The sequence below is a fragment of the Lichenostomus cassidix genome, chromosome 13 (genome assembly GCF_008360975.1).
Source record: "Lichenostomus cassidix isolate B80296 chromosome 13, HeHo_3.0, whole genome shotgun sequence".
NCBI lineage: Eukaryota > Metazoa > Chordata > Aves > Passeriformes > Meliphagidae > Lichenostomus > Lichenostomus cassidix.
In genome coordinates, this window is record NC_139494.1 from 4,104,169 (window position 1) to 4,121,412 (window position 17,244).

The 17,244-nt window shown below is 43.2% G+C and overlaps 1 protein-coding gene across 2 annotated transcripts in view; it reads left to right on the forward strand.

Annotated features, from left to right (window-relative positions):
- The first annotated feature begins 2,113 nt into the window (after positions 1 to 2,113).
- Positions 2,114 to 17,244, forward strand: part of SLIT3 (slit guidance ligand 3) — a 457,068-nt gene continuing 441,937 nt past the window's right edge. The window contains exons 1-2 of one of the 2 annotated variants that reach the window (XM_085073420.1): positions 2,114 to 2,469; positions 2,652 to 2,901. In XM_085073420.1, coding sequence (XP_084929546.1) covers positions 2,717 to 2,901 — 185 coding nt within the window. In that variant the 5' untranslated portion in view covers positions 2,114 to 2,469; positions 2,652 to 2,716. Of the gene's footprint in view, positions 2,902 to 17,244 lie in introns of both variants that reach the window. The other variant, XM_085073421.1, reaches the window with a different exon arrangement.

The window sequence follows — 17,244 nt, forward strand, 5'->3', positions numbered from 1 at the left end:
GTTCAAGAGCTGATCTCTTGTAGGCTCACACTTGACAGAGGGTGCTTCCCTCAGAATAGATAGTGCTGAGTGTCAGTGACATGTCTGGAGCTGGCTGTGCTTTTGGCCTCTCAGGAGGGAGAGGAGAGGGACATGGCTCAGGCTCCTCTGGTTATCACTGCTGCTTTGGGTACCGTAAGGCTGCAGAGGGCTCTGGGGCTTTGCCTCTCCTTCTGTTCATGCTGGTGGTCAAAGTCATTCTCCTCTGCCTTTGGAGCCAGGAAAGGAGAGGTTAATATGGGAACTCAGGCAGAGTGACGCGCGCCTTCCCAAGAGTTTGGTTTCTGTGGATTTGGGCAAAGTGGGGGGGATAATGTTTTCTAATCTTTTCTAAAGCAGGCACTTGAAGGGGTGACAGCTGAGTCCCTCCGGGCATTTTCAAACCTTGTGTCACTGAGTCTTCTTGGGTTGGATACTATTATACAAGGGCCACTTCACTGAGCTTTGAGTTCTCATGTAATGGGCTCAGTCTCAAGGCTTGATCAAGATGGTTTCTATAGACAAATACAATTTGTAGTGCAAATAATTCACTATTAAATGATAAAACCAACTTTCTTGCTTTTTCAGGCAGAGACCAGGAGAGCTGAAGGTTAACTTGTGGTCTTGCTTGCACTCTTTGACAAATTTGCCTTCACAGGAGCCACTCAAGTGTCAAGTCCTTGCTTGTTAGAGAAGGCAGTAGACAAGTATCTGCTTTGCTGGCTGTGAAGGAAGACACTTCACTGGTCTGGGCAAAAGTAGCTATCCAGGTTGGCAGGAATGCCTCACGTGATTCCAAGCTTCAAAACAGAAAGGAACAGGTATTTAGGATGTGCCCCTGCACACTGGAATGTTGTGTCTGTAGCTTGCAGTGAACAACTTACAGTCGTGTTTTTCCTACAAGCCTTTCACTTAAAATACATGTCCTTTTCTAAAAAAAGAGAACACATTCTGGGCACAACCTGAGAACTTAAGTCCTAATGTAACTCAGCCTTGTCAAATCTTTGGAGCATTGTGGGGGTTTTGTGGTAATGGTGGCCACGATCCTTGTTGAAAACTTCCCTATCCACAGGATCAGAGCCTGGACTCCATAGTCATGGACCACAAGTTTGTGATGTAGATAAAGAACAGATTATCTGTGTTCCCAAGTAAGTTAGTCATAAACCTGTCTTTTGAACTATTTTTAAGTCTGGAAAATAAGGAACGAGGTTTATTGAAACAGGCAGATTTTCATTATGTGCATACACCAGCTCTATTTTGGGTCAGGAAGTCTCTGCATGTATGATGTACTACAGGGACACCCTTTCTGCTAAGGCGCCAAGACTTACCTTAAATGCCTTGTGGCAGGACTTGCCATTTTAACAGTGCTCTAGGGTTTTTGGGGTGCGCTGCCTTTTTTGGTCCTCTTTAGATAAAATATTCTGATCCCTAAACCGCACCAAATCGGACCAGAATTACCATGCTCAGGGAGCCTGCTATGTCTTATTTAGCAAAATTATGCTCAGGTTCAACTTGGTGCTGAACTTGAGCGCTCGAAACCCAGCAGCGGTCCCAGCGGAGTGGCGGGGCGAGAGGCGCTGGGGCTGCAGAAGGAGCGTGGCGGTGTGCGGGGGAGCCCCGGGAGCAGCCCGGGTGTCACCGGCGGAGCAGCCGCCGCCAGGGGGTACTCGGGGAGAGCGAACGCGGGGAACAAAAGGCAGCGGAGCCCCCCGGCCGCAGGGCAGCGCGGGGCCGCTGCGCGCTCCTTCCCGTGCTGCAGCCGCACATTCCTTGCCGAAACCCGAACCGGGGGCGGGCTGGCCCCCGCTCCGGGAGCCGCGTCCCCCGGCACAGCGCCGGGCGGGCAAGGGAGTAAGGGACTGCGAGGCGCTGCCGAGCGCCCTCCGCGCTGCCCCCGGGCGGCCCCGCTGCGCTCGGTGCCTGTCCCGGTGTCTATCCCGCTCCCTGTCCCGTCCCGGCGCCCCGCGGTCCCGAACTCGCGGCGCTGCGCGGCCCGCGCTGAGCGGGCGGTGACGTCAGGCGCGGCGGCCAATGGCGCTGCGGGGGGGGCGCGCCCGCTCCATCCCCGCTCCATCGGCGCTCGGCTCGGCAGCGGCGGCAGCGCTGCTCCGGCACGGCTCCGCTACAGCTCCGCTACAGCCCGGCACGGCTCCGCCGCAGCCCCGCACGGCTCCGCCGCAGCCCCGCACGGCTCCGCCGCAGCCCCGCACGGCCCCGACACAGCCCGCGCCGGGCGCCGGGCCCGCGGCCGAGGGGTCGCTGCGAAGCCCCGGCCGTCCCCTCCGCGGGTTACCTGCCCGGCCCAGGTGGGGCGGTGCAGAGCGGAGGAGGCTGTTTTGGAGGTTGCCGCCGCTTCTGATGGATGTTTTGTGTGTGTTTGCCTCCGCTCCCGGGTTCTCTTTCATCTGAGGACGCATCTGGCTCGAGCTCTGTTAAACTATCTGCCTTCTGGTACCGTTCGTAGATAACAGAAAGAAACCTGAGCCCGAAAGGCAATTCCCCACCTTCTTCCACCTAACGTGACCTTCTCGGGCGCTTTGAAGCTCTGCTGGTGCTCCGGCGATGATGGCAGTGGTGGGTTCCCTTGGGCTGTACTAAGAGCCTCTTGTTTTCTTTTCCCTTTCTTCTTAGAGGCATTTCATCTTTAAGGGCCGGCTGCTCGCCCTCACTTTTATACCCACTGAAGCGATCAAGAACCATGTTGTGTGGTGGAAGAAGTGCGTTTCTGTGCCTTGCAATGCTCCTGAGCTTTTGGAGCTCCGTGAGTTGGCTGCCTGTTGGAGGATGCCCGCATAAATGTACGTGTATCGCTTCCAACGTGGATTGTCATGGACTGGGACTCAAAACCGTACCGAGGGATATTCCCAGGAATGCCGAGAGACTGTAAGTACAAACCGTTAAGGGCTTCTCGAGTACTTGTAGGAACACCTGGGACGAGTTCCCCAACACCTGCCTATCAGTGCAGAGTACTTGGGAACAGGAGTTCCAGCAATCCAACACGGATTAATGTTTTCAGGAGGGAAGGGGAGGAGCTTTTCGGGAGTTCCAGCGATCCTGCCGCTGTGCCTTTGTACAAACATCAGTTTCAGAGTTTCACATTAAGTTTCAGCTGCCGCCTGATCGGGTTTTGCAGGGACTTGCTTGAAATGGAGTTCGGAGCTGTACCTGGAGTGCTCCCGGCTGTAATCACTGTCAATGCAAACACCAATTTAATATGCAATTAGAAACCTGGATGTTTTCACCTGGCGGCTGGTAGCTGTTTCTCTTACTTTCTCAGCATGGTGATTTCATCACCATGGAAAACCGACTGCTTCCATAAACTAATTCAAATGGAGCAGTCCCATTAAACAGCCTCTAATTTCTGTTTTAAACTGCTGCGGGGAAGCTGGTTATTCAATTTTTAATCTGCTCCAGGGTTTATGATAGCAATGTAACGCTGTGGGGAGCACGGAGAATAATGAATGCGTTCATAGCAAATGCTCTGTATTGCAAGTTCTAGTGAGTTTTTTAGCTGCCTGCTTTTCCTTGCTCAGTGAATTCCTAGGGAGAAAGCTGAAAGCAAACTTGAGTTTTCTGATAGAGTTCTGGCACTCGCCCGGTGCAGGGGACGGCGTCTGTGACGTGTGTTAATGCATAGCAGATGGCACATCTCAGAGAATGCCCGGTGCTAGATAGGGACACGTCCGGGGAGGAATGTTAAACAGAGCTGCCGCCGGGCTCCGCACGGCGCTCCGGGGATGACCCCAGGAGAGTGCAGGCAGCTCTGCCTCGTGTGCATTAGCTGATAACTTAAAATGGTTTTGAACTTGTAAGCAAATGCTGTAGATTGTATGGCCTGACTTCCTGTTTTATTTCCTTCTGGGTCATAGAGTTGGGGAAACTTCAAATTCTCAGGCAGTTTTTGCTGCGAGGAAGAAAGCTGGATGAGGTTACTAAGCAAACAAAGTTTCTGTGCAAAGAGCACTCCTAAAGGCTAAGTTCCGTCCCAGAATGAATTTTTATAGAATCCTTGGCTGTTTCTAAATGTGTTTTATAGTGCTGAGAGCTCTTAAATGATAGCAACATGCAGCTTTCTTACTACACTCTTCTACAACCTTTAATGTGTTGTGGCCATATCAGCCCTCCTTTTAACCTCAGCTGTGTGAGCAATAGCTTTCAGATGTCAGTGCTGTAGAAACCTTAACTTCTGTGCCTGAGACTGTGTGCTCTAAAATTGATGGGTAGCAACCTGGCATTTTAGAGCCCAAAAAAACCCTAAGCCTGAAACAACAAACCCCACAAGAAACCAGTAGCAGAGGAGCATGCCATGCCAGTCAGAGTATGTGTGATAACACGGGTGGTTTGTGTGCCTCACTGGTCAGGTGTTTGGATGGCTTTAAGGGTTCAAGTCTAGAATTAAACTTTTAAATTACAGGTTAAAATGATTCACAAGCACAAGGTTAGTTGGCCACCTGAGAATCATTTCAAAATGGTAATTTGTTATAGCTGAAGTTTTAGGGGGAATGAATTAATGTTGTTAGTGGGTTTTATTGGTGAGAATGAACATCAGAGATGTGAACTTTGCTTGCCTCCTGCTGGAAGCTGAGCCAGATGAAGAAGGCTCTTGGCCTTGGCATGATAAGTGTTAAAAAGAATGAAGGAGAGCATAATCACTGTCTTGGTCTTGTTCTTTTTGGTGTTATTTATAGATTTAAATTTTAGATTAATGGGTGCAAAAAGAACAATAGTAGCGATTTCACAATACTCAGTTTGAACATTTAACCTCAGAGATACCACCACTGATAAATATGAAATGTAGCTGTGTTGGATGGTTTGTTTGGGGTTTTTTCTTTACATATATAAATAGTGTTTGATCAGATCATTCAGTGGCTGAAACCTTGTGGAAATAGGATACAGAAGGTCATGTAGTAACACATTAATCCACATTTTAAATACTGTTGTCAGTCTATTCTGTCAGTTGCTGTTTTTATAGTGTTCACCAACATCATCATTACAACTGTGTCTTAAACTTTGTATCAGTTCTTTCAAATCTAGATTTTTACTAATTGCACTAACTTGACTTTTCTAATGTAAGCAGTAGAGAGAAAAAGATTCCATTCCCCTGAGTCTAAACTCTGCTTATAGGTGAAACATCAGTCAGCCACAGGATATATCAGAGTATCTGATTTTTCCCTGTGGTCCACAGCAACCTGTAACTATTTCTGACATAACTGTAGGTTGATGTGTAATCTTCTACTAGTATGTTTAGCCTGTAAATAAGACCAAATTGATTGTATCTGAAAATTGACAAAACTGTTTTTAATCTCGGAGAAATGTTTATATGTTGGGAGAATAATTTTAACAAGTTTCTTGATGGCCACACACGAAGTGCCTTTTTAAATTGTTATGCTCTGCAAAGGTATTTATTTCTCTCTGCATTCTCCTGAGCTAAAAATTCCGCATACCTGTTCAAGTCGGAAACTTTTTGCTTTAATTAGTAAGAGATCTAATGGCACCACTTAAAATATTTTGCCACCGAGCTTTTAGAGTTATGTTTGGACAAATGTTACAGATTGTTTGGGCTAGTGGAGCCAAGTTAAATATTATTCAAATTTGTGTTAATATGAAACCCAGGAAAACTGAAAATATAACATTAAGGAAACAATGGGAAATATCTGTAGGGGGAAAAGAATTTCTTATTGAGAAGCTCTATTAAATGAGCTAGCTTTGATTACTGATTCTTTGTGAGAAATGAGATGCATGCTTTCTTTTTTTTTTTCTTGAAGACTTTGAAGGTGCAGGTTTGTAAGGAATTTTACCTGTGATTTCTGCCTTGAAGGAAATCCACAGATTAACCACTGATCACAGAAACAGAGTTATAAAACAATCACTTTTTTTTTTTTAAACACAGATTCATCTTTAATAGTAGCTTCCCAAATATAACAAGCAGTGTTAGGTTTGTGTTGCAGTTTACCTTGTTATTACATTCTATGAGAGTCTCCTAATTGTGTAGTAGAGATGGAAGCTTTGGCTTGGTTTTCATGAAGGGCTAAAAAGAGGTGAAAACTCTGTACTGCTGCACAATGAAATTATTCAGTCTGCAAAAAATAAGTGGTGAAGCAAATCCTTGTCACTTCCAGGAGTAACTTCCAATTATCTTTGTTCTGGAGAAGAAACCCTCAGGGACAGCCATGCTCTTTCACAGGAGGAGAGACATGAAAATAGGTCTAAGACTTTCCCTCAAATTGTGAAATGTGATGCTCCACAGAAGCCTTGAGCAGGTTGGTAGAGCTGACCTTGTGGTTGTTGTTAGTATTTGCTGATCTATTCCACACTTGTGAAGCAACTTAGCACCTTACCAAAAGTAGAACTTTTGTGTTCTGGAGAAAGCTAGCAATTTATTAGTTAACTTCTGGGATGGGCACAGCGATTCTGTTATTTTAGCTGTGTAACTGACAAGATACTTCGTGCTAATAAAGGAAGCAAATTTAAGGATGTGTAGATAGATCAATGAGAATCCTAAATATTTTACCTTTCTGAAGCGTTCCTTAGGATTGCTTTGTTGAAGTCCCCTAATCTGAGTTTGCTTAGCTGCATTTCACTTCTTGGATGTGATTATTTACATAATTTTCTTCAGTGGAAATGTTTTCTGTAGATGGAAAATGTTATGCATATGGCTCTTTATAACACATAATAATGCTGATAGTCACGTTTAGTTTGAGATTATGCATAAATGCAGAGAGTAGATCAAAGCCACCTGCCTGACAGTTGTGTTCTTCAGCTCTGAAAGGAACAAGTGATATGGAGAAACTGCTCAGGAGTCTTCTGGGTCAGTGTCTGCTTTCTGTTTGAATGGGAAGCAGGAGCCTTTGTGTTGTTCCTCCCATTCATGCCTGGTTATCTCCCTGTCTGTTAGCAGCACATTATATATGTATGAAAGTTTCTTTGGAGAATTTAACCATGTTTGAGTTCTTGATGAGTTTGTTTGGTGGCTTAGACTCTTGTTTAATTGATAGCTCTCCTGTGTTAGTCATCACTTTGTTTTGCCTTTCATTTGAAGGATTCTTTACCTTGCTAAATTGATAAAGCTTGCAAGACTAATCTGTTCTGTGCTTTGTCTGAGCAGCTAAATTGAGTGTGTCCACATTTAGGTGCAATTTAGGAGCTTAGTCATCTGCTTACTCCTGAGTTTTCATGTGGTCTGGGGTTTCTGTTACACAAATATGTTATTATGGTGGTTTTGGCCTAGGTGCACGGAGCTGCTGAAGTTGCACTGGCTTGTAATAAGTCTTCAACTTCCTCAATTCTGTCTCCAAATAAAGTCTAAGCTCTTGTCTTGAATGCTTCCATATTCCTGCAGAAGGTGATGTTAAACACATGCAAATATAATTATACGACTCTTATATTGCCATTCTGCCTTGCTAGAGTTCTTCCCACTCGGGATTACCACTCATTTGTTTGTAGTAATAGTCTCCAAAACCTTGCATGGAGCATTTCTCAGATATTTTTCTCCCTAGGTCATGTGTCAGTAAGTGGATGTACATGGCTTTGGCTTGGAAAAGCTTGCTCTTGGAGGGACTGATCCTGGGAAAACTTGGCTGAGTTCCTTAATTTAATGGAGATTCTTCCCTTTACTAATGTAACTCTGACTAGTTGTGCCTGACTGGACATTGGCATGAACTAGTGTAGGATCAGTCTGGGACTATTGAATTTGTTACATGGTTTTGAAGTGATGGGAGCAGGGAGGAGGATGGAATTAGCTTCTTCTAAATTGGTAGCTACAGAAGCAAGTCGTGGCTATTGTCTGTATTTATTTGCACAAATTTGGATTAGATTTTGAGATGAAAGAGACCAGACTACTTCCTGCAGAACTTTTTAATAAGCTTCTCTGAGACTATTTGCTTTTATTCATGTTCTTACTTCTGCAGTTGAGTACTGATTCATGCAAAAGAATTAGGCTAAAGGGAAATTGCCCCTCTAAAGAGCAGTTGTTGTCTTTTAGGAAGTCCTAAAATACAGGTGATGAGTATTGTTTTCACATCCCTGGAACCTGTGCATTGTCTGGGTTTGGAGAAACAGGTAGCAAAGAACACAGGTGTAGCTTACCTGTAGGGATGTGAGGCCAAAAGTAAATAAATCTTAGTATTCTTGTATTGGTATAATAATTGTATAAAACCCTTTGTGTTGTACACTGTCATTTGACCTTTATTGTGAGAACTACTTGTAATCTTTTGAAATATCAGTGTACAACCATTCCCAGTTGTGTTTAAAACAAAAGTAACTTGTCCTGTGTGGACACTGACTTCTGATATTACTTGTTTTCTGTGTTTCAGGAGTATTTAGGTTTATTCCTTAAGTTCCACAGAGCAGAAAAAAAAATTGTTTTCTCACAGAAATCTCACAAGACGCTTGGGGATAAGGATAATAGGAGAAAAGAACTTTGCTCTAATAGGGATATTCAGTGAGTATTTTCAGTGACAGCATGTAAAGAAATTAGCTTGTTTACTGCAGAGCCTACTCAGAAGATTAAAATCAGGATGTGCTCCCTCCCACGAACTAACAGCTCAAATGACTTGAAGTTCAGTTTTTCCAGAACCCTTGATACAGTTTGTGTAGTGCCCCTTGTGCTCGATCTGCCCCAGTGTGGCTGGGAGCACCTGCAGGGATGCACACACCTATCTGCTGGCTCCACAGCTCTCTCAAGGGGCTTCTCCTTTCCTGCTGGGCTTCCTTTCCACTCCTGCAAGACAAAACAGGGATATTTGTCCTCCTCATGAGGGACACACAGCAAGTTTCTCACCTCAGGTGAGGAAGGAAGGAATTGAGATAAGTTTGGGGGGCAAAGCTGAACTGCACCTCAAATGGCAAAGCTTTTTAAAGAAAAATGATGTTTGAAATGACTGACTAGAAGTGCCATGTGGCAAAGGTCTCTTCGGGTGATTGTCCATACATTGCTGTTACAGGGATGGGGAGGGGAGCAGTGGTGTTGAGAAAATGTAACCATAACAGAGGTGAATTTTATTCCCCATCCTCCTGTGAGGTCTGAGGGCCAGGCTGGTGGGAATGTGCATCCTGTCCTGGGCTCCTTTCTGCTGCTGAGCTCTCAGGAAGCTTCTCTAAGTTCTCATTGATTCAAGTGCTTTAGCATAACATGATCTGGATTTTGATCTAGGTCTACTGTTGTGGCTTTCACCCCTTTTCTCTTCATTAACAGCTTTTGTTTGCCAGTGTAAAGCTGCATCAATTCTACTTTTTTGTTGTTGTTTAAGCCATTTCCAGGATAAGAAAAGGCTGGGTTCCAGTCATATTTGGGTTCCAATATGGCCCAAGCTGCTCTGTTTTCAGTGTTTTTCAAGTCTTTTCTCCGAAGATCTGTAATGCCTTATTTTCAAATCTGTTTTCAGTGTTTTCCAGTCAGATATATCATCATTTAAGGTCTTGAATGGATCTCATCAATAGCAAGAACTGCTTCTTCCCCATTAGCAAATGGCCTTGTAAGCTACTGACAGTTTGTCTAATGGTGTTAAATACATCAAAGATAAGGGGGACAGGTCTGTGCTCTGTACTCAGTGAATTTTAGATTGAGTTGAAGGCCATCTCCATAGAAAAGAGAATGTAAGAGGTTGATTGTTGCCTCTGCCAGTTACTTTCAGCATTTTTCTTTTTTTTTTTTTTCCTTGCAACTGAATCTGGTCTGTCAGTTGTCTCTGTCAGAATAAATTTTTGTATTTCACTTTTATACCATCTGTTTGGCTGCAATGTATGTTTTTTATCTTATGATTGATAGATTTCTGGAGCTTTTAATTAGGTTTTTACCTTTCTATTTGTGATTTATTTCTTTTTTCTAAGACCCTAATTTTGTCTCTCAGGTAGAAATGAGAATTCGGCCATTGGTTCAAATCTTCTTTGCTGTCACTGGTGAAGGGACGATTTTCAGCAAACATGAGTGCAGTTAAGATGAGGCAGAAAACTCAGTGCTTTAAAGCTGGTCTTGCCTTGACTTCCCATTGATCAGTCTGCAAAATCTGAAATTGGCTTCGAAACTGATTCTGGAATTGGTGTTGCCCGCTGGTTCACTTTTAAATGGTCAGTCTGGTTTGGGTCAGAAGGCTTTTAGCAGTTCTGTTATGTTTAGGACTTTACTGGAGAGACTTTGACCCTCTGCTGTGGTGTGGGGACACAGTGCTGGTGACACTGTGCTGTGGCTCTGCATTCAGCCACTCACCCACAGCTCCCTGCAATTTTTCAGGATGTTTTCCCTGCACCTTGGCAGTTGTTTGAGTCTAGAGAGACACAGGTCTGGTGATTCTGTTTCAGCCAGGGCCCTATGGAGGGGGAGGATAAACTACTCTGGAGGTTAATGATTTGGAGACCAGGAGCCCATTTTTAACAGCCTGTCAATATACTTGTAGAAAGTGTGGGGTGGATGGTGATGGACTCTATTTCAGAGAGATTTATTCTTTTTTTTCCTTCCATTTTGGTGCTGTTTCTTGAGAGGAACTGTCCTTGATAAAAGAAAAACCCCAAAACCCAGCTTGTTATCCAAAGCTTAAAGTTTACTGTAATTTTACTTATATCAGTAAAAAATACAGAGTGCAAGTTAGGCTGTGTTGGAGTTGAGGACAGTGCCTGCTGTATGATCAACTCTGTTTCATCTGCTTGCCTTCATCCCTTTGCTCTTTTTTCTTTGCAGAAAATCCTTTGGGAAATCTTTGTTTGCACAGTGCTCAACGTGAAGAAATTTTAAGCTATCATAAAGGTGCTTCTAGGCATGATAATAGAAATGATAATAAATTTCATATTAGTGAGGCTGAGGTTCTGATCTCCAAAATCACAGCACTATCAAATGCAGCTTTTAATATCTGTCTCAAAACTTTTTTTCAAGAGCTGGGTTCTGTCAAGGTTGGCTACTTTGCTGTGAGGGGAGAGAGGCACAGAGTGGAGGGAAAGAGTGTGGGAATCAACTTTCTCATGAAATGTGTCCAAAGATAAGCATTTAACTATTAAGAAAATAACATTTTGATAGCAGCCCTCACGGTGCATGCTTGTGCATGCTAATAGTTGGGGACTGTTCTTGAATCCTTGGGCTTTTTTTGCAGTTGGTCTTTTTCCCTTACTCCTGTGGCAGGTAAGGAATGTGATAATTAACTGGTATGAAATAGAAGTGTTAGTAGACTGTGAGGTGTATGTTATGGGACCTAATAAATAATCATGAAGGTTTCAAAAGATGCCATGAGTTGTGAACCTTCCTCACTTTCTCAGGTCAGAGTAAACCCAAGTATTTTAAGGCAGTTTAACAAAACTGTCCTACTGGACTGTAATCTCTGACATTTTCCCTGGGTATGCACTGAGCAATATTAAGCACTTCTTCAAATATTTTAGCAGCTTTTTCATTTGAAGTAGTACTTGGTTGTCTGTCTGCCTAAAAGGGTTTTCTGTATTAGCATTAAATGCAGTGTCATATGTTACAAGATGCTGACCTAATACAAAAGTTTGACTTGGAATAGTTTTTTCCACAAACAGTTTGTCCCAAAGTAGAAAATATTCCGATTCCAAACTTTAGGTTTCCTTTGAAGACAACAAACAGCTCATCTAAAAATGGAAAACACTTCCCTAGAATTCAGTATTGTGTTCCTTGCTGTGTTATCCAAGATGAATGAATGAAGAAATTCTGCGTTGTTACATATTCCCTATGTAGGAATACAATTTAGCTTTACATTAATGATTTTTCTCTTCTTCCAGTAAGGAAATAGCAAAGAGCAGTTTGCCCATTCTCTCTGGCTCAGGATATAGTGTGTAGCATATAAAGTTCATATAACAGATGTGATCATAGGACATCCAGCCCATTAAAGTAATCCTGCATATGTATGTGTGCACTGCTTGTCCACAGCTATGGAGACACCAATGTTTAATTAAAACAGTTGTGTTGTTTAAATGACTCTGAGAACTTTCAGCAAGGAAAAGATGCGTCCAGAAAGCAGTTTACATGTCTCATGCCTTCCTGCTTGTCCTATAGCATGTTTTGCCTGGACTTTAGTGGGAACTTAACTTATGGATTTTCTCCAGTTTGTCTTTTGTCTGTGTGATGGTTTTGTTTAGACTGGGCAGGCATTATATTAGGAACGGTTTTTGAAATGCTGATTTTGGCCAAACCTGGATGAAACCTCTTTGTCTGGGGAGGGCAGCAGTGGTTACAGCATCCCTGAGCAATGTGGGAGCCTCTGGGTCACAAGCTGGTGTGAAATAGCTGTAGAGTGGTGAGAAGAGGCACTGAAATCTCATCCTCTTGAAGTGGCAGAGCTGGTCAGAGATGATGTTCTGAGAATACAGCTGAGCAGCAAAAAGAGAATTCCTTGTGAGGGAATGGCACAGGGAAGCAGTTGGGCATTTCTGAAATGCCTTAATAAGTGCAGCAGGGAGGTTAGCTGGAGACCAGAATAAAGTGGTGCAAAAAAAAAAAAAAGATCGAAGTGAAATTCTTGAGCAAAGAGAGCTTGTTTTCCAGAAGTGGAAATAGATACTGAGAAATAAAGCCCTAAGGGAAAGGCTGGTTCTTCAGAGAGATGAAAACACACATCTGGATATAAGTTTCTCAGATAAGAATGTGAAAGTGTAGGAAACAGCCCAATGATCCTTTGGAGTTTTGAGTTTTAATAGATAACATATGAAAAGGCAGCAGAAGATAAGGAGCAATCAGAAGTGTTTTATGGATTTTTGGGGGGTTTGTTTGGCATTGGTTTTCTGTTTGGTTTTTTTCCCCTCTGGAAAGTTCTTTAGCTAATTGCTTATGAAGTTTGCTATGAGATGAAAATGGATTATTCCCAGTTGATCTTAACTTCATTTTATGGAATAGGTAATTTCCAGGGTTGTTCTTCCATAGCCCTCACGCATGCAGCAGGGTTAGTGCAAAGGGGTTTTTATAAGCATGTGGAGTTTCATGAGTTGAAACATCAGATTTCTGTGCAAAGTCTTTAGGAAAACTTGAGTTTTTGTGTTCATTTAGCAAACATTGTGAAATCAATTCAGCTCTGCTGCAGCAAGTAAAAAACCAAAAGTGGGATGAGGATAGGGGGATGAGGAAGGTGGGAATCTACTTGAGAGTGAAAAAAATTGCTTGTAAATTGGTTGTAACATCTGGTTGCTAACTTCAAGTCAATACAGCCCTTCCTTCACAATTAATTTTACATATTAAAACTGCCCTACATATTTTACTGCAGCTTCTTGGCTTCCTCTGCTCCTTAGTGGCCTCTGTAGACGTGTTACACTCACTGTGGTGGTGCTAGGAATGAATAGAGTTGGTGAAATTAGATGCTTTTTAAATTAAAAAAACAAAACCCTGAACAGCAACAAAAGGAGCCCCAAACATAAACAGAGATCTCTCTTACCTTTCCAGGAAAAGATCTGGGAAGGGTTTCTTGTCTGTGCATGTCTGAACGTGAGCAGGGTGATGAAATCATGGCTCCATTTTCACACTGGGCTTCACTAAAATAAATTGTTTGTTCATAGAATGTCTTTCCAAGTTAGCAAGACTTTACAGCAGTCAGAAGCAGGTGTGAAATACTGCGAGTCCAAAATACCAAGTCGTCTGTATTAGTGAAGAGCACCAAACACAGCAGTTTCTTCACTGATCTATTCAGTCACAGACCACATTTTTAAGTGAAATGCAGAATTAAAGCAATGTATGTTTTGCTGAAGTTTGCAGCAATACTTTTTTCCCCAGATGAGCCCAGAAGTGATCAGCACTGAAGCCAAGGCACATATCTGTTAATGTCCTGATGAGATTTGGTAGTTGAGTGAAAATATGGCCTAAAGAATCCTTGACATTGTCTGATTTCAGCCGTTGTGACTGTTTGAGCTTTGGAATTGCACTGGGCTGATCTCACCAGCTGAAGTCCATGGAAGCAGCTGGTCATGCTGGGTATGAAAGAAGAGCTACACTTGTAAGAGCTAAGTAGGAATGGCTAAACAAGATGGAGAATTGAAAAGAAATAAGTAAAAAAAGTGACTTTTTTGTATGTGCAGTTGTTAACCTTGGGTTTCTTTTTTTTTAATATGAATTAAAATTATGCTTGAGCCAATCTAACACAGAACTGTACATTCTCTTTGTGATGTGCATATCCTGGCTTCTTCATATTAAACTACGTTTCTGTAGCAACTGTATTTTAAAGTATTTTCTATTTTTTTTATGCTTCATATTTAAAGTTTTCTACTATTCCTGAATTCCCCTGAAACAAAAGACAACAAATACGTGTTTTACCCTTTCCTTTGCAGGAAGTGTAGAATTACAGAATTTGTAAGGTTGGAAGGCACTTCAGGAGGTCTCCTGGTTCAGCCTCTGCTCAAAGCAGAACAGGGAATTCGGACAGGCAAGTGTCTGGTTGGGTCTTGAAGACCAGAAATTGCCTTCTATAGTACTTGCAGTGACTTTTCCAGGACTAAACTGAGGCTGCTGCTGTCCAGCCTGCCCTTTGCCATACTGTGCTTTTAAACTCTTTCAAGGCAGAGGTGATCCTTGCCTGTGTTGGAGGTGTCAGGGTGAGGCTGAGCTGGATCAGCCAGGTCTGTGCCCAGCAGATGTTCCTGTCTTCCTGCAGCCTTGTCCAGGTCAGGAGTTCTGTAGTGATGTTGGACTTGATCCCCTGCCACTCCTGCCTGTTCTGTCCTCCTTGAGCACGAGAGCATGGGGGAGTGAGTGGGTGAAGGCTTTGAGCACCTCTGTCTGTCACTGAACCCTCATATCTTGGTTATTATTTTACAGCACATGCACTGCTAGGAGCTTTTCTTGATGAGCCTTGCCAGCCTGAGCCCCAGCTGGGCTGTGCCTTTGCCCATGCCATCCCTGCAGGTTGGGGCAGTGTTCCTGCACCACTGGGTGCTTCTTTGTCCCCTCTCTCCTGTGCTGGAATTGTGTCACCAGGTGCCTCTTTCTACGAGGTCCTGCCAGGACAACCTCCACCCCTTTCATTCTTCCTGCAGGATGTCTTTATCTGTCACCAGGGCACAGGTGACACTTCAGATGAGATCTGGAAGACATCAAGAGCAAGTGCAGACCTCTGGGGACAGAGGTGAAGGGCACAGGAGTGTAAAATGTACTACTAAACATTATGCTGTCAGCATAACAACTCCTTGATGTGTCTAATAAAACCTGTAAACTATAATAATTAGACAGGAATTCCTGCAGGCTGAGGCAAACATGTGTTTCCTTGGAAGAAGCAGAATGCTTGAGTGACTTAATCCATTCTTGTGCTGTCTGTGGGCCTTGGGTATGACTTCCACTGCAGTCAGCTGTGGGGAATTAGCCACTGCACAAGTTGCAAAAAGTTAAGGGATTTTTTTCTGGATGCTTCCTAACATTTGTAGTTTGCCAAATAATTTTTTTCTTATTTTTATAAGGGTGAGGACAGAAGTGTGTTGCATGCAAGCAGTTCCAGATCATTTTGGACACTTAATATGTGTTATTAACCAAGCACTGCTATAATGGGCTTAAGAATGGACAGCTTATTCACAAAATTAGGGCACTTAACCTCCAAGGTCCATTTTTCTCGTCGTTCAGACAGAAAGAAAACAGTCTGACTCATACCTGAAAGCATTCTGCAATCAGAACAAAGGATCTAACGTTTTTTGAGTTAAAAGCTGTCCTGTAGGTGTGTTACTAAAATATGATGGACTGCAGCATGGGATTTGCACACTCCAACTATTGTGTGGCTGTTTAATTATGATTTAAATTTTGCTGGAGACTGAAACTATCCAGTGTCACACATGTGATATCCAACACCTACAGCAAAAATGGTGAAATGTTGAACTGTAGGTTGATTGTCACTCTTGTATGAGATACCCAAATTGCCAGATCTCTGTATAACTGTGTGGATACACTGTGCAGTTCTTGTTCCTGAAGCTATGCAGAGTATTTAGAAAGGACTGCTGGTTGTGGCAGGGCTTGTTTTTTATCTACTAATATTCTTCCACCTGTGACTTTCTTACTGCTCACTAGACAAGGGGGTCTGTGGTGTCCAAACTGCTGGTTATGGTTTTTGCAGTAACATCTCTCCTTAACCTTTTAAGTTCAGCAAACCCAGGTGGCTCAGCCTCTGTTCCTGTGCCATGATACAGCTTCCTCATGGTCTCTTTGCTGTCTGGAGAGCCTGCACTGCTCCAGTATTGCAGATGGAGTGCCAGAAATCCAGAGGATGAGGCAGCAGTGAATTCTTTCAAATTCTCAAACCCCCGTGGCTGTGCTGGCACAGTGTGGTGGAGGTGGCCTTTGCTGCTTCAGTGGACACTGCTGGTGTTTTGTGGCACAGTGGGGCTCCAGGAGACTTTGCTGCAAAGCATCTTCTGCTCCTGCAGTGCCCCACCTGTGGCTCTTGCATGGGCTTATTTCCTCTTCGATGGAGGGCTTTGAATGCTTTTCTTCTATTGATCTAAATTACGTGAAATGTTCAGAGAGTGTGAGTCTTTTTAGAGCTCAATAGAAATAAAAATAAATTCTCATGCTCTGTTGAAAAGTCAGGTGTGTAGAAGAAAAAATAACTTGAATCTTATAGGGATGAAATGCGCTATTTTTAAAAAATAAAATAAAATTACCTCAGCTGAATATGATTTTGAAGTTTGTGTTTCTTTACAAGTGATGTTGCTACTTGCCCATGTGATTTGGAAACTAGTGGAATTAGTGTATTTCATAAAATCCAGTCCCAGGAATTCATTTCCTGCATTGCAAAACTTGAGATGAAAATATGTTCAATCTGAAGATATGCAGATTGTGCTGCCAGAGGGCTTCAGGATAGTGTTATAATTGAGTAGTTTATCACAGTAACTTTGAAGTTCTTGGATTGAAGGCAAAAGAGAGAATTGCCAAGTGCTTTCTGTTGGGAATTATGGTCATTTAAGGTTAAGAGGCTGGTGGCAGTTCATACCCATTAAAGAAAATTAGCTGCACAGCAGAAATCCTGGAAAATGGTTAAAATAATAAAACAGATACTGGGTGTGTGAAGACTGCAAAGGGCAGCCAGAATCTGCTGTGTGGGTACATTCCCACATGGGAGTGGATTTTTGTCCCTTCACTGCTTCTGGTTTTAGCTTGTTCCTCAACCAAGAGCTCAAGCATTTAAGAGGGGAGGCTTTACTGAACCCCTTTTTGCTTTCAGCCCTGCAGCTAGCTTTCCTAAAAACCAAGGAGGTTTTTGTCATGGCTCTGAGTTTCTGGAGTGCAAGAGGTAGCCAGGTCAGTGGTGAAACAGTGCATTCCTG